We start from the raw sequence: 19,867 nt of genomic DNA, 5'->3' as shown, positions 1-19,867 counted from the left end.
TGATGAGCATCCTAATTTAATTATTGATCTCGTTCTAGAGGATAGCTATACTATATAATTATGGTATGGAATACTATTTTTTCTTCCATCCTTATTGAAATTTCTGACAAAATTTTTATTAAGGCCCAACTTAACCCTATCCTCTTTTGTACGGTTTCTTCCTTGTGGGTTGTTTTTTAACTAAGCACGCAAAGTTGCTTTTACCATGTGGGGTTTGCACAACGCAAGAGCACATGTGTAGAGAAATAGTGTGATTGTTGTGGGTGGAAACCATATAAACAAGCAGTTACCAATTTCCCAAGCGAAACGATTTTGTAGAAAGATTTCTACAGCTACTTTGACACCAAGGTAAGTGGACTACTAGACAAATGAAGCCACGATGTTTGTTTCTTTTTGGTAAAGGTTGTTTAAGGAAAGAAAGCAAATTAATTAATAGTTTGGGGTAATATTTGGTAATAGCCAGATCCCCCCAGTCCTGGATGTGTTGAATGGGGCTTTGATTTTATGTTCCACTTCATTCCATCTTTCTCAGAATGTCGTTCTCGAAGACTTTGCAGTCGTTCATTTGACAATCCTCCATATACGTACTGAGATTTTTAATGGCCAGTAATCTTTTCACAACCCTACTTCTCTGTAATGATCATGCAGAAGATGTATTAATCTTGATACATAAATATTCACCTCATATAATTAAGAACTGGTAGAAGAAATGTTACATGACAGACGTTTCTGCAGCTGCTTTCTTCCACTTCTCACCTCAAAAGAAAAAAAATAAAGCTTTTCTGCGAGCTTCCCTTACAACAGCATGAGAATGCCGGCGCTTTTCCTGTACGAGAGATATCACAGGGCAAAGAGAGGCTAAGAGTCCTAAGACCCTTTAGCTCAAACTTATGATTAGGCCGAATGGTCATATTCGGCCTATGGGGCTAACTTGTTAGAACCAGGCCCTCAAAAGACCAAGGTAAAAAAAAAGAGAGAAGATTGACCTTCAAAAATTCGAATTAAGTCCAGAAATCGTGGGTTACAATCCAAGCAATCGCACGCAAATGGGCTTGGATTGGTTTGAGCTTAATTTTTTAATTTGTTGATACAAGCAATGCAGATGATGAGCAAATGCTTCCACTTGAACTAAAAACTTTTTCTTTTCGAGCTTCGGTTTGATTAGTGGAAAATCTTATTGGTTAATTGTAAGCAATAGCTTCTTTGAATGAATATTAAGGCGTATGGCTATCAAGAATAAAAGCTCATGTTATAGGTCTAGTCAAGAAAACCACATGATCTTAACCGTTTGCCCTACTTCAGGGTGATAATAAAGGCTAATATAATTTCAAATGTAATAGTTCAATTTTAATAAAAATTAAGAAAGTGTGAAAATTTGACTGGAAACATCTTAATAAATTAAGGTTATATTCTTGATCACTTTGAAACTTTGAATTTAAGATTTTCTTTTTCAGAATGTTGGGAAGCCCAACAATCCTTATAACATTTCATATACAAATTGAATAAAGCTTTCTGACTAAATATATTCATGTCTGTCTTTACTTTTTAGGGTAACTACATTTGACACTCTTACAATTTGAAGTGATATTTAAAATGGACCATTTCAATCTTCTCACATTGTACCTTAAGGTTTTGTAATTGTATTAATATATACTTTTTGTCCATTGAACGCCTAATTCTCCATTGAACTTATGAGTTTTGGAGTTAATTCGGTACAAATATGGCATTCATGTCAACCCAATTATGGGTTACACGCTCACCATATCGTACATTTAATGAAGATTCAAATAATTTATTTGACAAAAGGCATAAACTGATACAATTTTAAAACTTTAAAATATAATGTGAAAATGTTAAAATTCGTGCTCTAATTCAAAAATCGCCTCAAACCTAAAAGGTGCAAAATGTAGTTAGCCCTTATGTTTATATACGTATAGAAGCAATGAATATTAGAGTGATACTTATATACCTTGTGGCCCAATGGTAAGCATTGGCTAACTAAGAAAACTTTGTTTATTTTTTTATATACACAAGCGACATTGTGAAAGTGGTGAGAATCTCAGATACAATAATGAATACTAAATGTTCTTAAAATAAACTACCTAAACTTGAAACCGGAAACAAACAACATTCAAATTTTTTTTCTTATAAAATAATAACTAACTATAGTCTATGGTCAAAAGAGTGTGAATATTGTTTATTTTAAGACATATGACTACTCAAAGCGCACATGATTTTTCCTGCTTACACATTTGGAACTTGGAATTCTAAAACCCTAAACGTATATTCAAAGGTGGATATGGAAATCAAACCAAAAAATTTTCAAATGATAAATTTTTTTAAATTAGACGTCAGATTAGCTACCGATTGAATTCGAACTCACGTCGTCATACAAGGGTCAACACTTTTTCATCACTGTGATAAAAGACTATTTGCAGAAATCAAACCAAAGAGAATACGATGGATTTTGCATGATTAACTTGAACTAAATATCTTTCCAAAATAAAAAAATAACAAAATCAAACTAGATACACACACAAATACAGACACAAACACAGGGTGTGAACCGTGTGATTTGATCAATCAAATGGTTGTTGTTTCTTTATCTTTCACTTTATCTTTTTCTCTTTTGCTTTTTTCATCTTTTCGAAACATCAAGGACATTCCTAGCTAGTAGTACCTACTGACTTTCTCTTTGTTCACGTGCTCTTTTCTGATTTAGGGTTTTTTTTTTTCTCTTCACTTGGTATAATACATGCGCTCGTCATTATTTTCCCCAAATAATTAAACCTAAAATTATAGATTTTTTAGCTAAAATGGTGGTATAATTTTTCATTTTGGTCTCTAACGATAAAAATATATAGAACTGAACTCTAAGTTTGTTCATTGTAAATCATTTTAGTCACTCTGTGAATAATCTATCAATCTCCTCATTATATTGTCACGTAAACGATCACATGACCACCTTTTTCAGGGTATTTTTGTCAAAACCAATCCCTCCACTTAACGAACATATTGACATATTTTTCACGGAATTACCAAAATGTTTTATGATAGACAAACGCAGTAATAACTTCTATCGATTTTCAATGTTAATGATCAGAAGTTATATCAATTTAGTGACTATTTAGGCTAAGGAGGCAAAAATATATGTCAGTTTTTTTATATTTTTCTAATCATTTTTGGCTCGAAAATGATGTTTTTAAAATTATTAATATTGTACCCATTCAATATTGGACCACTGATATTAGATAGAGATATAGAGTGGGCAACTTTTGTAAACCATTATTTGCTTGAAAGATGAAACAATGATGCTGATTGCTGACATCAATATTATACCCCTCCCTATAAAAACAAATTTTTCTTCCTCATTTCCATCCACATCCACATCCACATCATGTCCTTCACATATATCAAATTATTTATTAGTTTCACACGTATTTCATGTAAGTTGGCATGAATAATGTGCTCGCTTAGTTGCATCTGAATTCCAATCCCCATTTCTTAGATTACAATAATTCAGACATTTGATACACATAATTAATAAGAAGAGAGAGAGTTTTTCTATGTAAAATTTAGCCTAATTATTCCAAAAATTAACACAACGAATGTATTTCTGGCCACAATTACAGAAACAAAGCAAATTAAGACAGTTGGAACCTTTAATAAATAATAAATTAATTGGTTTTTAGTACAATTGGCATGAAAAATTTGTACATCGGCACAATCTATGGAAATTAAAAGAACTATTCAACCCTCAGCTTTAAGTAAGTTGGAAGCATTCATAGAGACTACAGAAGCAATGTTGGCCAGCACCGATGATGCGGGCCACAAAGGAAAAAAAGCCCCTTTTGTCGTCCACTTTTGCCCATTGCTTTCTCTTGCCGCGTCTGCCTTCCACAAAAAGACATACTTCACTCTGCTGGTGCTTAGCAATTATGAGATTAAAGTTAAGCGCGTTTAGAGAGCTCTTTGTAATGCACTAATACATGATTACCACTGTTCATCATGGTCTTACCGACGCACGCCTCATTGACTAAATGACCGGTTCGGATATAGTCGTTAGGCTTAGTCCAAGTGGTGAGTGAAAGTTGGGTAACATAATAGAATTAAGATAGGTTCAGGGTTCGATTGAGTTCAATGAAACAAAGAAAATGATTGGTTGAGATTCAGTCCCCTGAAGGTTAGTTTAAGTGGTGACCAAAAGCTAAGTACCGGGTCCAATGTAACAAAAAGAAAATGAATTGTCTAAATCAATTGACCTTCGTGACGAGCGAGAGTGGTGAAACTAATAAGAAGGTTTAATTGGTTAATCATGAAATTAACTATAGAAAATGTCAACTAAGTCACCTGGTTAAGCAGATTTTTTTAAGTGTAATGACCTGTTCAAACCAAAACTACATGTAAGACAAAGTAGACTTCTGCACTTTTTTCTAACCAAAAAACACTTCTTACAAATACAAACCATTGGCAGATGACTTATTCAAAACAACGAACAAAAACCACAGAAACAAAACGCACTTCATCATAATTGTTGAGCGAGAGAGAGAGAGAGAGATGCAGTCACCTTGTTTGAAGAAGGTCACGGAATTATGCCTCAGCGCCTGCTGGCCCGACCCCTTACACAAGCAGTCAGAGGAGCACCACCGCACCATATCCGACTCCGGAAGCACTTCTGCCGCTTGCCGCCGTGACTTTGCGGCCACGACTTCATCATCCATCTTCCCAAACACCGAGTTCACCAACCACGAGTCTCTCCCGTCACTGCAGGAGTCCTTCACCGACTTCACAAAAGTTTATTCCAAATACCATGAAACTGAACAAGTTGATCAAATAAGAGCCAAAGAGTACTCCCATCTCTCACAGTCAAACCACACCTGCCTTGATTATATTGGCATCGGCCTCTTCTCATCTTCCCAGCTGCACAAGCACGAATCCTCTCCGCAAGTAAGCTCCGATTTCCCCTTCTTTAGTGTATCGTACAAGACAGGGAGTCTGAAGACGCAGCTGCTTCACGGCGGCCAAGAATCAGAGCTTGAATCTGCAATGAGTAACAGGATTATGGAGTTTCTGAATATATCAGCAAATGATTACAGCATGGTTTTCACCGCCAACAGAACATCGGCTTTTAAACTTGTCGCGGAATCTTACCCGTTCAAGACTAGTAGGAAGCTGCTGACGGTGTATGATTATGAGAGTGAGGCAGTGGAAGGGATGATTAACAGCTCAGAAAAGAGAGGAGCCAAAGTCATGGCGGCGGAGTTTTCGTGGCCCAGGCTGAGGATTCAATCGGCAACGCTGAGGAAGATGGTTGTTAGCAAGAGGAAGAAGAAAAAGAAAAGGGGGCTTTTTGTGTTCCCTGTACATTCTAGGATAACAGGCTCCAGATATCCTTATGTATGGATGACCATGGCGCAGGAGAACGGGTGGCATGTCTTGGTTGATGCTTGTGCATTAGGGCCAAAAGATATGGACAGCTTCGGCCTCTCACTCTTTCAACCCGATTTCCTCATTTCTTCTTTCTACAAGATTTGTGGGGAAAACCCTTCTGGCTTTGCATGCCTCTTTGTCAAGAAATCTGTTGTTTCAGTCCTAGAAATTTCCACAAGTACAGGAATTGTAAATCTTGTTCCGGCAAAGCAATTGCTTCAAATAGCAGGGGATTCTTCTGGTACCGACACAGAGCTGGAGCAGATATGTAGACTTGGCATGCAGCTAGATGCATTAGGCACGGCAAGTTCTTTCTCCGGTCTGATATCCAATCACACAACACAGGCAAGAAGGTTGAAACAAGAACGCTCTGAGAGAGCTGAAGAAGCTGCAAACTGGGAAGAAATTGAAACGTCGTCAGAGATTTGGAGTTCAGAAAAACACGCCAATTTAATGAAGGATGAGAATTCCAGAAGCAGCGGTAATGGGGACCTAGAGGTTGTATGCAGGGGGCTGGATCTGGTGGATTCACTGGGGCTAATGATGATTACTAACAGGGCAAGGTACCTGATCAATTGGCTGGTGAGCTCATCGAGAAAGCTTAAGCATCCTAACAGCGAGGGAATTCCTCTGGTTAAAATCTATGGGCCAAAGATCAAATTCGACAGGGGACCAGCTCTGGCATTCAATGTATATGATTGGAAAGGAGAGAAGGTTGAGCCTATTCTCATACAGAAACTAGCTGACAGAAACAATATTTCTCTTAGCTATGGATTCTTACACCACATCTGGTTCTCGGATAAGTACACTGACGAGAAACGGAGAATCCTAGAGAAAAGAGAAGGCGGAGTGAAGGGAACGGGTGCTAACAAGTTCAAGGCGAAATCTGATCTTGGAATTACCGTGGTTACAGCTGCACTCGGATTCTTGACCAACTTTGAAGACGTATACAGGCTTTGGGCCTTTGTTGCACAGTTCCTGGATGCAGACTTTGTGGAGAAGGAGAGATGGAGATATACAGCTCTTAATCAGAAAACAGTTGAAGTGTAAGTAATATCTACACATTTTGCTTATCTAATTGGTCTGCAAGTGTAGACATTTGCAGAAAAACAGATGTATTCCTTCTTTCACAGAAAGAGTTTCAGAACCTTCCAAATAATTCGTTGGCTTGTTACATGATCTCATATTTTGTTACCTAAATCTTATCCTTGCAAAAATTCAAGTTTATTACAGAATACTCTATGCTCAAATCATCGAATACCCGCTCTGGGCCATTTCCTAAAGTATCAGAATTTATAACATAAAAATAGAGACAAATGAGAGTATATACCTATCTTATCAGGAATGGATGGGGAAAATCCCCTCAAGGTAGACTTGTTTAGCAAGGATGTTCAAAAACATATGGATATCGTCCTTTTGAGGGTGGCTGGTATCTCCAACTACAAATTCATGAGCCATACCATCGACCTCTATAACACTCGTCCCAGGGGACTTCTCTATTCCTTTCTTCTTCATCAACTTCCTTACCCTTGTTACATCCACCCATCTTCTATTTATGGCATATATGTCTGAGAGGAGCACATAAGCCCCGCTATTGCGACTTAAGTTTCAGGAGATGGTCTAATATTCCTTGAGAGAGCTCAATTTCACCTTTGGCCTTGCAATTAGGAGAGCTCCCCATATCAGCACATCAGGTTCCATGGGCATAGTGTTTATCAACTCCCTAGCTTCACCCAGAAGTCCAGCCCTACAGAGCAGATCAACCATGCATCCATAGTGTTCTAACCCTGGGGAAAGATTGTAAGGTTGGCTTATCATTTGATAAAAGTACTGACAGCCTTCATCAACCAAACCAGAATGGCAGCAGGCAGTCAAAATGGCTAGAAATGTCACTGCATTCGGTCTAGTTCCAGACTGAGTCATTTCTTCAAAAATTTTGAGCGCCTCATGCCCGTGTCCGTGCATTGCTAAACCACCTAACAATCCGTTCCATGTAGAGACATTCCCACAATGCAATCCAAAAGTCTGCAATGCCATAGGTGTACAGCCATGCTTCACATACTGTCAATTAGAGAGGTTCCAATATGGACATCCCATTTGATAGTTGATACCCTTACGATCAATATACTCATGCACCCATCTTCCATAATCCAGAGCCCCAAGACTGGCACAAGCCAAAAGCACACTAGCAAGAATAAGTTTATCAGGCTCAACGCCTAAACTTTGCATATCCCGGAACAACTCCAGTGACTCCCTTGCATGTTTACGCCGCACCAATCCACTTACCATGCTAGTCCAAGATACATTATCCCTATCAGGAAGCTCGCCAAAAAATTCTTCGCATCACTCAAACTCTCAAACTTTATATACATATCCAAGACAGCATTGCCTACCACCAAATCCATCCCCAATGAACGCTTAAAGATCAATCCGTGAATCCCCTTCCCCATACTCAAACACCTCATTCGTCTGCAAGCCACAAGCACACTGACAAAAGTTGCCACATTCGGCTTCACATGCATCCTCGAAAACAAAGACAGCGCCTCATCAAACAATCCCGACTTCACATGCCCGGATAACAAGCCAGTCCAAGACACCGCATCTCTATCAGGCATCTCATCAAACACCTTGACCGCAGAACCGCAATCACCACAAACGCTGTAAAAATGCACAAGCGAGTTCTGCACATAGACATCACGCTGAAAGCCCATCTTCACAACCACCCCATGAACCTGCCTTCCCTCTCCCTTCCCAAAAAACCTAACACAAGATTTCACAACCGCCGGAACAGTATATATATCCGGCGAAAACCCATCTCTCACGATCCTCCTATAGGCCAAAAGCGCCGCCCGCGGGCGTCTCCGCTGGCACATCCGGAGATCAACACATTAAACGGAAACGAGCTCTTGCGCCAACCAACTTGTTTCAAAAAATCACAAGCGTAATCAACAGAAGTAACGGATTTTCCGAGAAATCCAACGACGCTGCTCGCAAACAAGTCATTAGACGCCAGCCCAGAAGCTAAAATCTGTGCATGGATTTGTTTGAAACTTGGGAAGCTACTGCATTTATTGATCAAATCTAAGATAACCCATTTCGTAGAATTCAAAGTCTAACCCAATCACCTAAACAATGTCCGTTTTGAGAAAGAGCGCTCGAAATTCCAAGTGATCAAACAGCATAGAAATCGCCATTGTTAACCATAGAAATGCTCGTAAAGATAAAACGTTGAGGCTGCGACTGTGACTGAGAGTGAAACCGGTATCCAAGTTCACGGCTGGGAAGCCGGGACTTGAGGGAGCGACTTCGACACTGAAAAAAAAAAAGGAGAAGTGGGCATTTGCGGAGTGACATAAACTTTATGAAATATCCAACTTTATTGTAGTTCCGAATGAGTTTGAAACGTCGGAGTTTGTGATCGGAGTCGGACGACCCTGCTTTGCGACAGACTACTACTGAACGACAACATACTCGAACCATATAGACGACGTTGCCACACTTTGGTGTTTTTCCGTTCCCTTGGTTTTTTAAGTTGTTATGTATTATTCTTTTTTTATTTTATAGAGAAGAATTAAACGAAATTAGTTTTTTGTCAAAAGTTATTTGCCCGGCACCAACTTCCTTCCGAAGGAGAAATGATCATTGCACTCAAAAAAATCCCGCCTGGTTGTTAATGTTACTTTTGTTAAAATGAATCCCTTGATTATTTTTTAAAGAGTAAACTCGTCTTAATATTCCTACTCACAAACTTTGGTTATACTAGCCATTCATGTTCGCAGGAGCGCGGTTTAGTGGTAAGTGACGGATTACGAGATTTTCTTAAAATTAAAAATTAGAGATCTCGAGTTCGAAACCTGCTACTGGTATGGAAGACAGACTTATAGATAGGAAGGCTAAAATACCTCTGTAAATTTTTTCAGCCCTCAAAAATGATAGATAATTGTGATTTGCCATCTGTTGTACCATTTTTTTAAAGGGAAAAAATAAAAGCGTTCTGAATACAGGCAAAACCCCAAAATCCAATCAATGCCAGGCCTTTTGAGTGCAGGCCTTTTAGATGTACACTGACCCGGCCCGTTTACCACGTCTTGGTGAGGATTGCCAACAATACTACAATCAGAAGAACACCTAATCAAGGACACGTGTTGCGAGGGACAGCCTGGAATGCTAAAACGATGGGCAGGGACCACCACGTTCTACGAGGGGTCAGCAGTAAGAACAAAAGCAGCCGGACCCGCATTCCTATGGACAGGTGGTCCGATCGCATGACCACACTTCGTGGCCCACCTCAGTTTTCTTTTGTTGACCCCCACAAAACTTGCACGTGTACAACTCAAATCTAAAGCGACTACTTTGAGCTTTCTAATGATTAAATCTTTCGGATTCTTTTTAAGGTAACTAATGAAAATGATTTGAAATTTTTGAGTTTTAATGATAAAGATATAATAAAAGATAAAGTAAATAATAACCTGATTAATTTTTTAATGTAAAAATATGATTTTTCGATAAAGTAAACAGTACAGTGAACTTTTCATTAAAATTTTCTTCTTTTTATGTTCGGCTTCTGTAATCTTCACCGTAAATCGATATGTGTTTCTATAGTCTCAATCGTTAATTAATACGTATTAAATTTATGAGAAATTTTAGAAGGATTAAATTTGTTAAGAGTAATACTTGGGAATTAAATTTTTTGAATAAAATTTGTAAACTAATTGATATGTTGTACATAATTAAATTATTAATTAAATGTTAATTGAGTATTACTATTTATACCACTTAGATAACATCTGATGTAAATAGTCATATCATTTGAAAATTTTGAAAAAATCCAAGAAAAAGAATAAGAAAGACTCATCATCGTATACTATAATTATCATTTAATTAACTAATTTTTCTAAAATATTGGTTTATTAAATAATTACTAAATTTAAAATTTTGATTAATTCAAATGATATGGCTGTCTATATTAAATGTCATTAAAATAGTATAAAAATGTAATACAAAAATATGATATGGATATCATTAATCTTGCCAATTAACGCACGTATTTCTTATTAATTACTTCTCGAAACCATTGAGTACTAACCGCAAATCATAATTGTTACTAGAATGATCAATCTGGGTTTTACTAGAATGCTCTGTTTATTTGATAAGAAATGCAAACTTTGAACCTAAGGCCACAAAGTAGAGACAAAAGCCGAAAGAGGACTTTTGATTAGTAAAACCCAGAGAGACGAAGCAAATACAGAATTAGTTTTGTGCATCTTACCATAAAGGCCTAAACCCTCTAAAAACCCTAGAAATTAGTTGACTCAAAACTCCGATTCAAGATTCCGAGTATGTCGTTTGTGCATTTGCAGCCTGCCCCATGAACTGAAGCTCCTTCTTATCATAAATCTCCAACGAAAAATCCCTCAGCATCTGAGTGGCGGAGCTCGGCGGAGCAGCAGCAGCGGCGGCTGCAGCACTGGTCCCCGAGGCCGAGTCCAAACTCTGTCCCAAACTAGAAGAGCAGCTCCCACCACCACCCGCGGCTGTGCCGCTCGAAATCGAGCCCGAAGAAGCCTGCAACTGCCCATCTCCGCCGCTAATACCACCAACTTGAACCCCAGGTTGGAATGCAGAGACGAAATTGGACATGGGTCTGGATTGGAAATTGAAAATCGGCGTCGTGGAATCCGCCGTTGGAATAGCCCAGAGCTGAGGCTGGTTCTGAATCGCCCCGGAGTTCGGAAACATGAAGAAAGGCCCAGCCGCGCCGGTTGCTCCGACTTTCCACATAGGCACAAAGCCACCTCCACCTCTACCGCCACCGTACGTCATTGGTGCTATGGGTGCCAACCCACTAGGCAGAGAGTTCTGGTCGTGCGTGTCAATGAACTCACCCGTGGAACCTCTCATCTTCTTTCTCTTATTGGGTATTTCGGTAATTTCACCGTTGGGTCTGGCAGGGGAAGTAGTGGGTATCTTTAGAGTGCCGCCGACAGAGATGGCGATAGCGGGGACGGTCCCTGAGCCGGTGGCTTGAATGATAGCAGGCTCGGCGTGCTCCAGTAGCCATCTTATGGTTTCGCCGTCGGACTTGTGGCCGAGTTCCCGGGTCAGTTGAAAAATCCTGGCTGCACACACGGCGGGCATTCGGATCCTCCGGCCCCGGCCCTCCACCTTCGTGTGGCGGTCCTTCGACGACCTCCTAGCCGGTTTCAGTGCCATAGAAACGGGTACAGGAACAATCCCCATGGACAGAGATCCCTGCGGGTCTAAATGTTGAACTGGGTCCGTCAGCTCTTCCTTCATCGTCAGCGCCGTCGCCGGTGGGTCCGCCACTAATGGGCCGGACACTGAGGTGGTGGTGGTAGTGTTGTTACTGTCGCCGCCGTGTTCAAGCTCGTTGCTTTCTTCAAGGCTCTGCCTTTGATTCGACTTCATCTTCTCCAAAAATCTGCCGGACTTCAAGAATCTCAGAAAAATTGAACAATCCAGAAAAAAACCCAGATGGAAAAAAACAAAATCAAGCTGTAAAACGAGGAACTGAAGAGAATTTAAGAGCAGGAAAAATCTGGGTTAGCTGCAGAAAACAGTGCAAGAACAGAGGACGATTTTTTTACTGGGATTTTAAATCTCTGTTCGTACTTTTGGATTAGATTGGATTAATGAACTAATTATGGAAAGAAACATCAAATACTTGAACAATTATGAAACTTAAAAGGAACAGTACAATGAAAGGGAGGGAGAGAGGGAACGAACCCTAGAGAGAGAGAACCAGAAGAGCCCCCACTTTTCCTCCTTTTTCTCCTTGCGAGCCCTACCACTGAGGGGGACCCCCCGGCAATGCTTTATCCATCTATTTATAGGGGAAGGGAATCCAATCAACGGTTCTGGAATTTGTACACACATCATGACCCATGCACATGCTGCCACGTAGTTGAGTCTTGTTTTGTGGGTTCCGTACCTTCAGATTAGGGCTTACATACAGATGATCATCTGCAGGGTCGTTCGTTTTGATGAAAAGGATCGTAGCAATCAGAACATGCCACGTGATCATCAAGAACACTCATATCACATGCTTTCCCAATTCTGACCATTTTTATTTCCTTGTTTTGTTTTAAATTGCCTTAATATTTCACGCTCGGTAGTACTAAAGGGATTAAATTAGAAAATTAAATTCACAAATTAAATGATATATCATTAATAGGAATAAACACGTTTATCAATGTGTAACTAATAAACTAATCATCAATTTTCATATCTTTTAACTTTTCAAATTTTGTTTACAAATTTAATCTCTCTATCATTAATATTTACAATCACACGAGGATTTGTCAGAAAGAAAATAATTTGCGAAAAAAGAAAAAAAAATTATGACCAAATCACTTGAAAAGTATGGTAGAAAAAATAGTTGTTATATGTCAGAATTTATTCCTAATGAGTGCCAATAAAAGTTTAAAGGCAAGTTTGAATTTTTTTTTTTTAAATGACTAAAATGCTTTCGATTCAATTATTTTTGGGATTCAAAAACACTTGAAGTGTTTTATGCAAGATTCACTAGCATTTTTACTACTGGTTAGTTCTAAAATTATTTTTCATAAAAGTGCTGCAATCATTTTAAATGTATTTCCAAAAGAGCTTTAAGACTACGAATAGCATGTAGTTTGTGTTAGACAAATAAGGAATATGGTTGGAGTCCTTGTGTAATTGTATATAATATTATTCACTATTGGAAGCATAAGCCGTCCTATAAGCTGTCATACCTACAAAGTATAAGTCGTCCTATAAGCCGTTCTACCTACAAAGTATAAGCCGTCCTACCTACACACTTGTATCCCTTAATTTAGGGTGATTTGATCTTGTTACTTGAAGTCATGTATATAAATCCTTGTAACCTTGTAGAGAAAGATAATGAAAAAAAGGCATTCTCTTCCATTTTTTCCACATTCACGTATCAATAACAAATATATTTTTTAGCCTACATACCTTTTTCTACAGTTTGGTCATGCTCAAAAAGCCAATATTCGTTTAAGTCGACTTAACTAATGACTCGGTCTTGCTATGCTTATATTTTTGTACTTGGATGCTCCTATTAATGTACCAAACACAAAGAGATGTGATCGATGAAGGTGAGTCGGATTAAAATATAAGAAAAACTAAAGAAAATGGTTTGAAAATTTTGAATTTTAATGTAAATGACAAAATAAAAGGTAAAGTGAATAATACTATAATTGACTTTTTAGTGTAAAAATATGATTTTTCGTTAAAGTGAACAGTACTAAGAATTTTTTGTTAAAGTTCCCTAAAATCTAAGGGTATGGTTTGTATGCGCTTCCTTCCGGGCTGCCTGGATGGGCACAACTATAAGTCCTTTTTGCCTTTGATATGAACAAATGAGTTCGAAGTAAATTCACCCTATTTCTTGGTTTATTTTCTTTGCATTTACGATGAGTCGCAAGAAATTAATAAGAATGTTCCCTAGTTTCTATTTTTTTATGGAAAAAAAAATTCCTTTAGTAGGTTATGTATAATAATTTGCAGTACTACGAGCTTGTACATTATCCCCACTTTCTCACCAACCGCACGCATAAACCAACCATGATAGATATAAGCCAACAACAACTTTATCAGACTTATAACAATATTCAAATCTGAAATTTGTTTCTTTTGGAATAATCTTCGAGTTTAATCCATCCAACAAAACGGTGATCCTCCAAGGACCAAGAACAGCAGCTTAATTAGGTGGATATACTTGGTTTCAAAGCACACAGTACATGCCAAAAGCAGGGTCAAAGTTATAGTACTACACATTATAATTCTGCAGATTGTTTCTCTATTTAGTAACTTAAAAGCACGATCAATATGCATATAATAATATACATCAAATCCTGAAAATGTATATATACTTGTTATATATATCGATCCCATCAAAATTTTCTATCAGCACCTTCAAATCTAAACCCTAATTCCTATCTCAATTTGTCCCTGAGATAATGGCTGTGTTTGCACCAAAAACTATCTTCCTCTTCCATGCATTCATTTTACTGCCTTCAACTAGGGTTTCAGAATCAAAAGGAGCGCTCAGTGCTCACTACTATGATCAAACGTGTCCACAAGCTGAGAGAATCATATTACAAGCGGTGTATAATGCTTCCATGCATGACCCTAAAGTCCCAGCTCGTATCTTAAGGATGTTCTTCCATGATTGTTTCATAAGGGTACAATCTCTCTCTCTCTCTCTCTCTCTCTCTCGCATTAATATATACAAGTCCTTTTTTTTAGCAGGGTTCCCTTTCACTGTTCATGGAACAGGATAAAAATAATCTCAAGTTGCCTGTATAATGACCCTGTACTGCCTACAGATCATCCCTTTATAATGTAGAGCTATAAAAAATAAAATAAAAAGGCAAAAACACTAAATCATGGATAAACACTAGCTATGTGGTCAATACTTAGTAACTACATGAGCAGTTTGCTTGGATAATTTGGATCGGTATGTATATACATGCTTACGTCTATATGTGTCTGTAAGTTATCTTGAAAGCATGAATTGCATGACTTGTGTGATATGTCCTGCATATATGTTGAGACATGCATATGATGCGTGTGCGGTAAAATTTTTGTGTGAAGTGTTGATTGTATATTATAAAATCTGGAAAATTATTCACATGGGTTCTATATTGGTGATTTGCATATATATATCTTTATAACTGATGAAATGACTCACATATTTATAGAAAACTTGTGTTGTGTGTATACACTTTTAAATTTAAGTTTTTGTGGATTTGTTAACTAACTCATGCATTAAGATTTGGGCCCTGGGTGATAGTAAGCGATATACATGGTGTTCACACCTTTCTGTGAATGCACAATCTCGTGTTCCTTATTGGCAAGCTAACAGCTGCAACGATTTGAAAGATGGAACTGAAGAGATCCTTGGTCCTACCTGAAGTCAATCTCTATTTCGAATGGAAAATGACAAAGATTCCAAGATTGGATCTAGAGGACCAAAGGACACGACTGAGGTTTTTAAATTTGGTAGAAACAAGTGATCACTTTGCATGGATCATTTGGTTCTTTGCAAGCTGTAACAATTCGGTTACAAAGATGGTGTCGTTTGGGAAGAGCTCGGTTGTTTCAGAGTTCTGTGAACATCCACTAGAGCAAGTAGTGCAATTAAATAATGCAATGATGCATTTACGAACAGCCATTTTGTTTTCGAAATGAAAATTAAGTCGTTTTGTTATGCATGCGTGTTACTCTAGAACATAGTGCCATCATTTGGCTTTGTTATTTGAGTAGATGCACATATCTCTGGGTGAAAAGTCATGTGATGTTCGTTGCAGAAACTGCAAAGACTTGTACAAATATTTGAAGCGGTGCTTCATGCATATAGATGTTCTGATGTAACATGATCACAATGATCAATTCGTGGATGATAGTCATCACAAGGCGATGAGTAAGTCAACTTACAGGCCTATGCATGGAAAATGTGAGTGTGCAAGACGAGAACAATTTTGAAACCGTTATTTGCCACAAGGAAAGATGTGGTCTGCATCTTTATTATAGACAATGTGATTAACAAAAGAAAACAGCATTACTACGTTAGTATGTTGTGAGATTAATACGAGTATGAGTACTAGTAACAAGAAGGCAATCATAATTCAGAAATATGACAATAGTCATAAGAATGTCTTGTCCCTTTATATGTTAGTCATGGGAAAGTCATTGAATTGGACTTCACGTTGTGGCAATATAAATAGGTGCGGTTCTTAGTCAAATATAGATTTAGAACTCACTTTGGATAAGTTAGTTTCGTCTTGGAAAAAATGACAATTGAATTGTGGAGGCCAATGCCTACTTTCGAGAATTGAGAAATCTAAAGTAAGGCGGTAACCATGAGAACTTTGAAAGTTCGCTAAGAATCATGAAGGTGCCTCTAAAATAAAGTGCCAAATTCTCCTATTTTGAAGGGCTGGTGAGGCTAAAAGGCTTAGCAAGTGAAGATAAATGGAGAACTTATCTTTGACATGTTCTTACTTCTTTAAGTATGAAAGTGAATTATTGATAGCATTAAAAGAAACTACAATTATGAAAGAATTGTAGGGGTTGGTTAAAAGTAGTTTGCTAATTGAATGACATTTAAGATGTCATCTCTTGTAATTAGTAATTGTTTAAGGTATGGGTCATATGGCAAACTTAGAGATCTTCTTAAAAATACCTTAAATGTGGGGGAGTTTACCCAAGTGCTTATTGTTAGCAAATTACCTAGTAATTAAGTTCTAATATAAATTTTGAGGACTTGACATTTCAAACAATGTTAAACAACTACTCTCGTTTGAAATATAATTCCATAAAATGGAAGTGCACACCATAAGAGTAGTCAACCTTAGTGATACCAATTATTAAGGGTTTGACTAGAGAGTAAGTTGATCATCGAGGGGAATGAGGCTAAAGCCAACACAACTAATGAATCAGTCGAGTTGAAACCTAACTTAATTGATTGGAGATCCCATGGTCTAAGTTCAATAGGCAAACTGGTTGGGCATGATTCAAAGAAGTTAACACGCTATATACCTCATTCCTATGGTAGAAGAAGTGTGTTGTCTGTAGAAGTTTTAGGATGTATGTTTGTACTTAATGACAGTGATATCTTATAAATAAGAGGAATAAAGCAGATTATTCTTAATCAGTGGTCACCTATGTGAGAGTAGAAGTGGGTCGCTTCTATGAGTATGAGATGGCTAAATTCTCTAAAGCTCTCATGAATCCGGGATTTGTTCAGGACCAAAATGTACACAACCGTATGAACCAGAATATATTAGGATTAGTGATGTGTGTTGCTTATTGTCTCGGTTTACTACTGCGGTGAACAGTTCAAGATTTTATATTCACTGCGTCACCAAGTAAATCCGATAAGTATTCACTAGGGTAGGTTCAAGTCCAAAAGACATTCTCCCGATGCATTTCTTGTCCGTCTGTACTCTCAAATTCTTCCTAATTTTTCATTCATGTGGGGGATTGTTGGAAATTATATATTGTAATATATAATTTTAATAATTGAATGAAAAATATTGTTAACCAATTTCATGGAAAGGTTATGTTGTTTAGGTGTATTCATTGATAAGTGATGTATACTTATAGATGAAAAGTTACATCTCTTTAATAAGTAGAAATTGGATTCTATATAAACCCATGAAAACATTGGTATTAAATATAGAAAATTAGAGTTAATTTTACTCTTGAGAAATAGGGTTTCCCCACTTTGTTTCTCTCATGTTTTGTGAGTCAAATTCCGAGTCGTGTCTTGAGAGTACGAAATATATAAAGTTCGTCAGGGTCCGAAGATTGAAGTGCTTTGACTTCGGATTATAGATTGTTGAATCCTGGGAGATAGACGCCTACCGAACTACAAGCACAAGAGTAGGGGCGAAATTCTATCTTTAGGACATTGCATTTATGCAAGCCTCAATCTCCAAGTTTGTCAGTTATTCTAACTTTCTCTCTAGTTGTTTATATTAATCTTATATATAATTGATGTTGTGAATTTCTTTATGATTATTATCATTGAAATTATATTGTTATTTTTCATATTTTCTAATATTGCTCCAACATAGTTGTACTACAATATCCTACTCCGAGAACAGTGGAACGAGATCCTTGCTAAGAAGCTTGGTCTATATATTGTATAAAAGTTGTGTAGAACTAATCTATGTTGGTTTAGGCATGCGATGCGTCGTTGCTACTAGACTCAACCGCAGGAAACCAAGCAGAGAAAGATGGCCCTCCCAACATCTCAGTCCGATCATTCTATGTGATCGACGATGCCAAAGCCAAGCTAGAAGCCGCATGTCCACACACCGTTTCTTGTGCTGATATCGTTGGCATTGCCGCAAGAGATGTAGTGATCATGGTATGTATGCACGCAATTTCCTAGCTACGTATACACTATCCGCTAATCTGAAAGTGTACATCTAGTACTGTTATCGTTGCAGTATTTCTCATGTTGTGAGACAAATGCTTATATATAGAAGAACCCGACGTGCGTACATTCATTTTTGTCAGTCCAGAGGTCCGTTTTGGAATGTTCTAAAAGGAAGGAAAGACGGAAGGGTGTCAAAAGCTAATGAGACCATCAATTTACCAGCTCCAACAATCAATGTATCCCAATTGATTCAAAGCTTTGCTAAGAGAGGTTTAGGTGTTAAAGATTGTTGAGAATCAATGTCAAAATTAGGTATGGTTGAGTGGAAAGTTAGGCAATGTTAGGTATGGTTGAGTGGAAAAAATTAGGTGCAAGTAATAGGTTTTGTGGGGTAGTTAATAATCTTAGTTTAATTAAGTGTGTGGTGTAGCTTTCATTTGGTTTGCTATAAATACCCAAGTCCCCAAGCATTGTACATCATCCAAGGAAAAACAAAGCCTAGAGCTAAATAAGAAAAGCTTTGCTAATTAGTTTGTTTTGTAAGCTTTCTTTAAGAGTGTGCTCTATTTTCTTCTTCTTGGGATCATTAGAGTTATCTTAGATACTCTTCTTAATCAACAATTGGTATTAGAGCCAAGTCGGTCAGGGATCGTTCTTGGTAGAGCATTGGTTGTAAAGTCTCTTGAAATTTCGAGTATGCTCTGTGGTTGCAGTTTTGACTGATCTTCCACATCAGAAAAGATTTCTTGAGATTATTGCTGGGGTTATCACAAACCCTGAGAGGGAGCTTCTTTGTGTCGAGAGTAGTGTATTACTCTGCACGGTAGTCACTCAAGCTTGTTCGGTGTAGTCAAAGTCTTGCCGATACGATAGGTGATCTTCAAGTTGTTGGAGGAATCAAGAAGCTCAACAACCAAAACTATAACACGTGGGCAACGTGTATAGAGTCTTACCTTCAAGGTCAAGACTTGTGGGAGGTTGTCGGTGGTAGTGAAGTTACACAACCGGCAGCGGAAGATGCTAACGGCGTCTTGCGGAAGTGGAAAATTAAAGCAGGCAAATCAATGTTTGCCTTAAAGACCACAATAGAAGAAGAAATGTTGGAGCACATTCGGGATGCTAAAACGCCAAAGGAAGCATGAGACACTTTTGTTACATTCTTTTCGTAGAGGAACGATACAAAATTGCAACTTCTCGAGAATGAGCTGCTATCGATGGTACAACGCGACATGACGATTGCCCAGTACTTTCACAAGGTGAAGTCGATATGCCGCGAAATTTCAGAATTAGATTCAACAGCTCCTATTGGGGAAACCAGGATGAAGAGAATAATTATCCATGGTTTGAGACCCGAATATCGAGGGTTCATTGCCGCTATACAAGGATGGCCGACACAACCATCGCTTGTTGAATTTGAAAATTTGCTTGCAGGTCAAGAAGCTATGGCCAAGCAAATGGGATGAGTCTCACTGAAGAGTGAAGAGGAAGCACTCTACACCAACAAAAGCAAAGGCACTTTCAAGC

General features: G+C 38.0%; 3 protein-coding genes and 1 pseudogene across 4 annotated transcripts in view; 2 read left to right on the top strand and 2 right to left on the bottom strand.

Annotated features, from left to right (window-relative positions):
• Positions 1-4,485: 4,485 nt before the first annotated feature.
• Positions 4,486-8,910, bottom strand: LOC137734519 (pentatricopeptide repeat-containing protein At4g38010 pseudogene; annotated as a pseudogene). Its single transcript, XR_015964453.1, has 3 exons — positions 8,902-8,910; positions 8,632-8,742; positions 4,486-8,542 (listed from the first exon to the last, which is right to left on the bottom strand). The product of XR_015964453.1 is annotated as a pentatricopeptide repeat-containing protein At4g38010 pseudogene (transcript).
• On the top strand, positions 4,558-6,609 carry LOC137734639 (uncharacterized). The gene has a single exon (XM_068473890.2). The coding sequence runs from the start codon at positions 4,558-4,560 to the stop codon at positions 6,478-6,480; it is 1,923 nt and encodes a 640-aa protein (XP_068329991.2). The 3' UTR covers positions 6,481-6,609.
• Positions 8,911-10,458: 1,548 nt separating the features above from the next.
• LOC137735142 (transcription factor TCP19) lies at positions 10,459-12,262 on the bottom strand. Its single transcript, XM_068474530.2, has 2 exons — positions 12,178-12,262; positions 10,459-11,872 (listed from the first exon to the last, which is right to left on the bottom strand). The coding sequence occupies exon 2, from the start codon at positions 11,857-11,859 to the stop codon at positions 10,756-10,758; it is 1,104 nt and encodes a 367-aa protein (XP_068330631.2). The 5' UTR covers positions 11,860-11,872; positions 12,178-12,262; the 3' UTR covers positions 10,459-10,755.
• Positions 12,263-14,409: 2,147 nt separating this feature from the next.
• LOC137733424 (peroxidase 66-like) overlaps positions 14,410-19,867 on the top strand; it is an 8,650-nt gene continuing 3,192 nt past the window's right edge. The window contains exons 1-3 of the mRNA XM_088697564.1: positions 14,410-14,636; positions 18,143-18,331; positions 18,484-18,631. Coding sequence (XP_088553690.1) covers positions 14,412-14,636; positions 18,143-18,331; positions 18,484-18,631 — 562 coding nt within the window. The 5' untranslated portion in view covers positions 14,410-14,411. The remainder of the gene's footprint in view (positions 14,637-18,142; positions 18,332-18,483; positions 18,632-19,867) is intronic.

The sequence above is a fragment of the Pyrus communis genome, chromosome 7 (assembly GCF_041283825.1).
Source record: "Pyrus communis isolate YQ-2024b chromosome 7, ASM4128382v1, whole genome shotgun sequence".
Classification (NCBI taxonomy): Eukaryota; Viridiplantae; Streptophyta; class Magnoliopsida; order Rosales; family Rosaceae; genus Pyrus; species Pyrus communis.
The sequence above is the reverse complement of the archived record's forward strand: the minus strand, read 5'-3'. Positions and strand labels throughout refer to the sequence as shown.

Bases quoted from the DNA above. Each gene is read 5' to 3' on its own strand.
- LOC137734639 (XM_068473890.2), top strand. From the start codon at position 4,558: ATGCAGTCACCTTGTTTGAAGAAGGTCACGGAATTATGCCTCAGCGCC.
- LOC137735142 (XM_068474530.2), bottom strand. From the start codon at position 11,859: ATGAAGTCGAATCAAAGGCAGAGCCTTGAAGAAAGCAACGAGCTTGAA.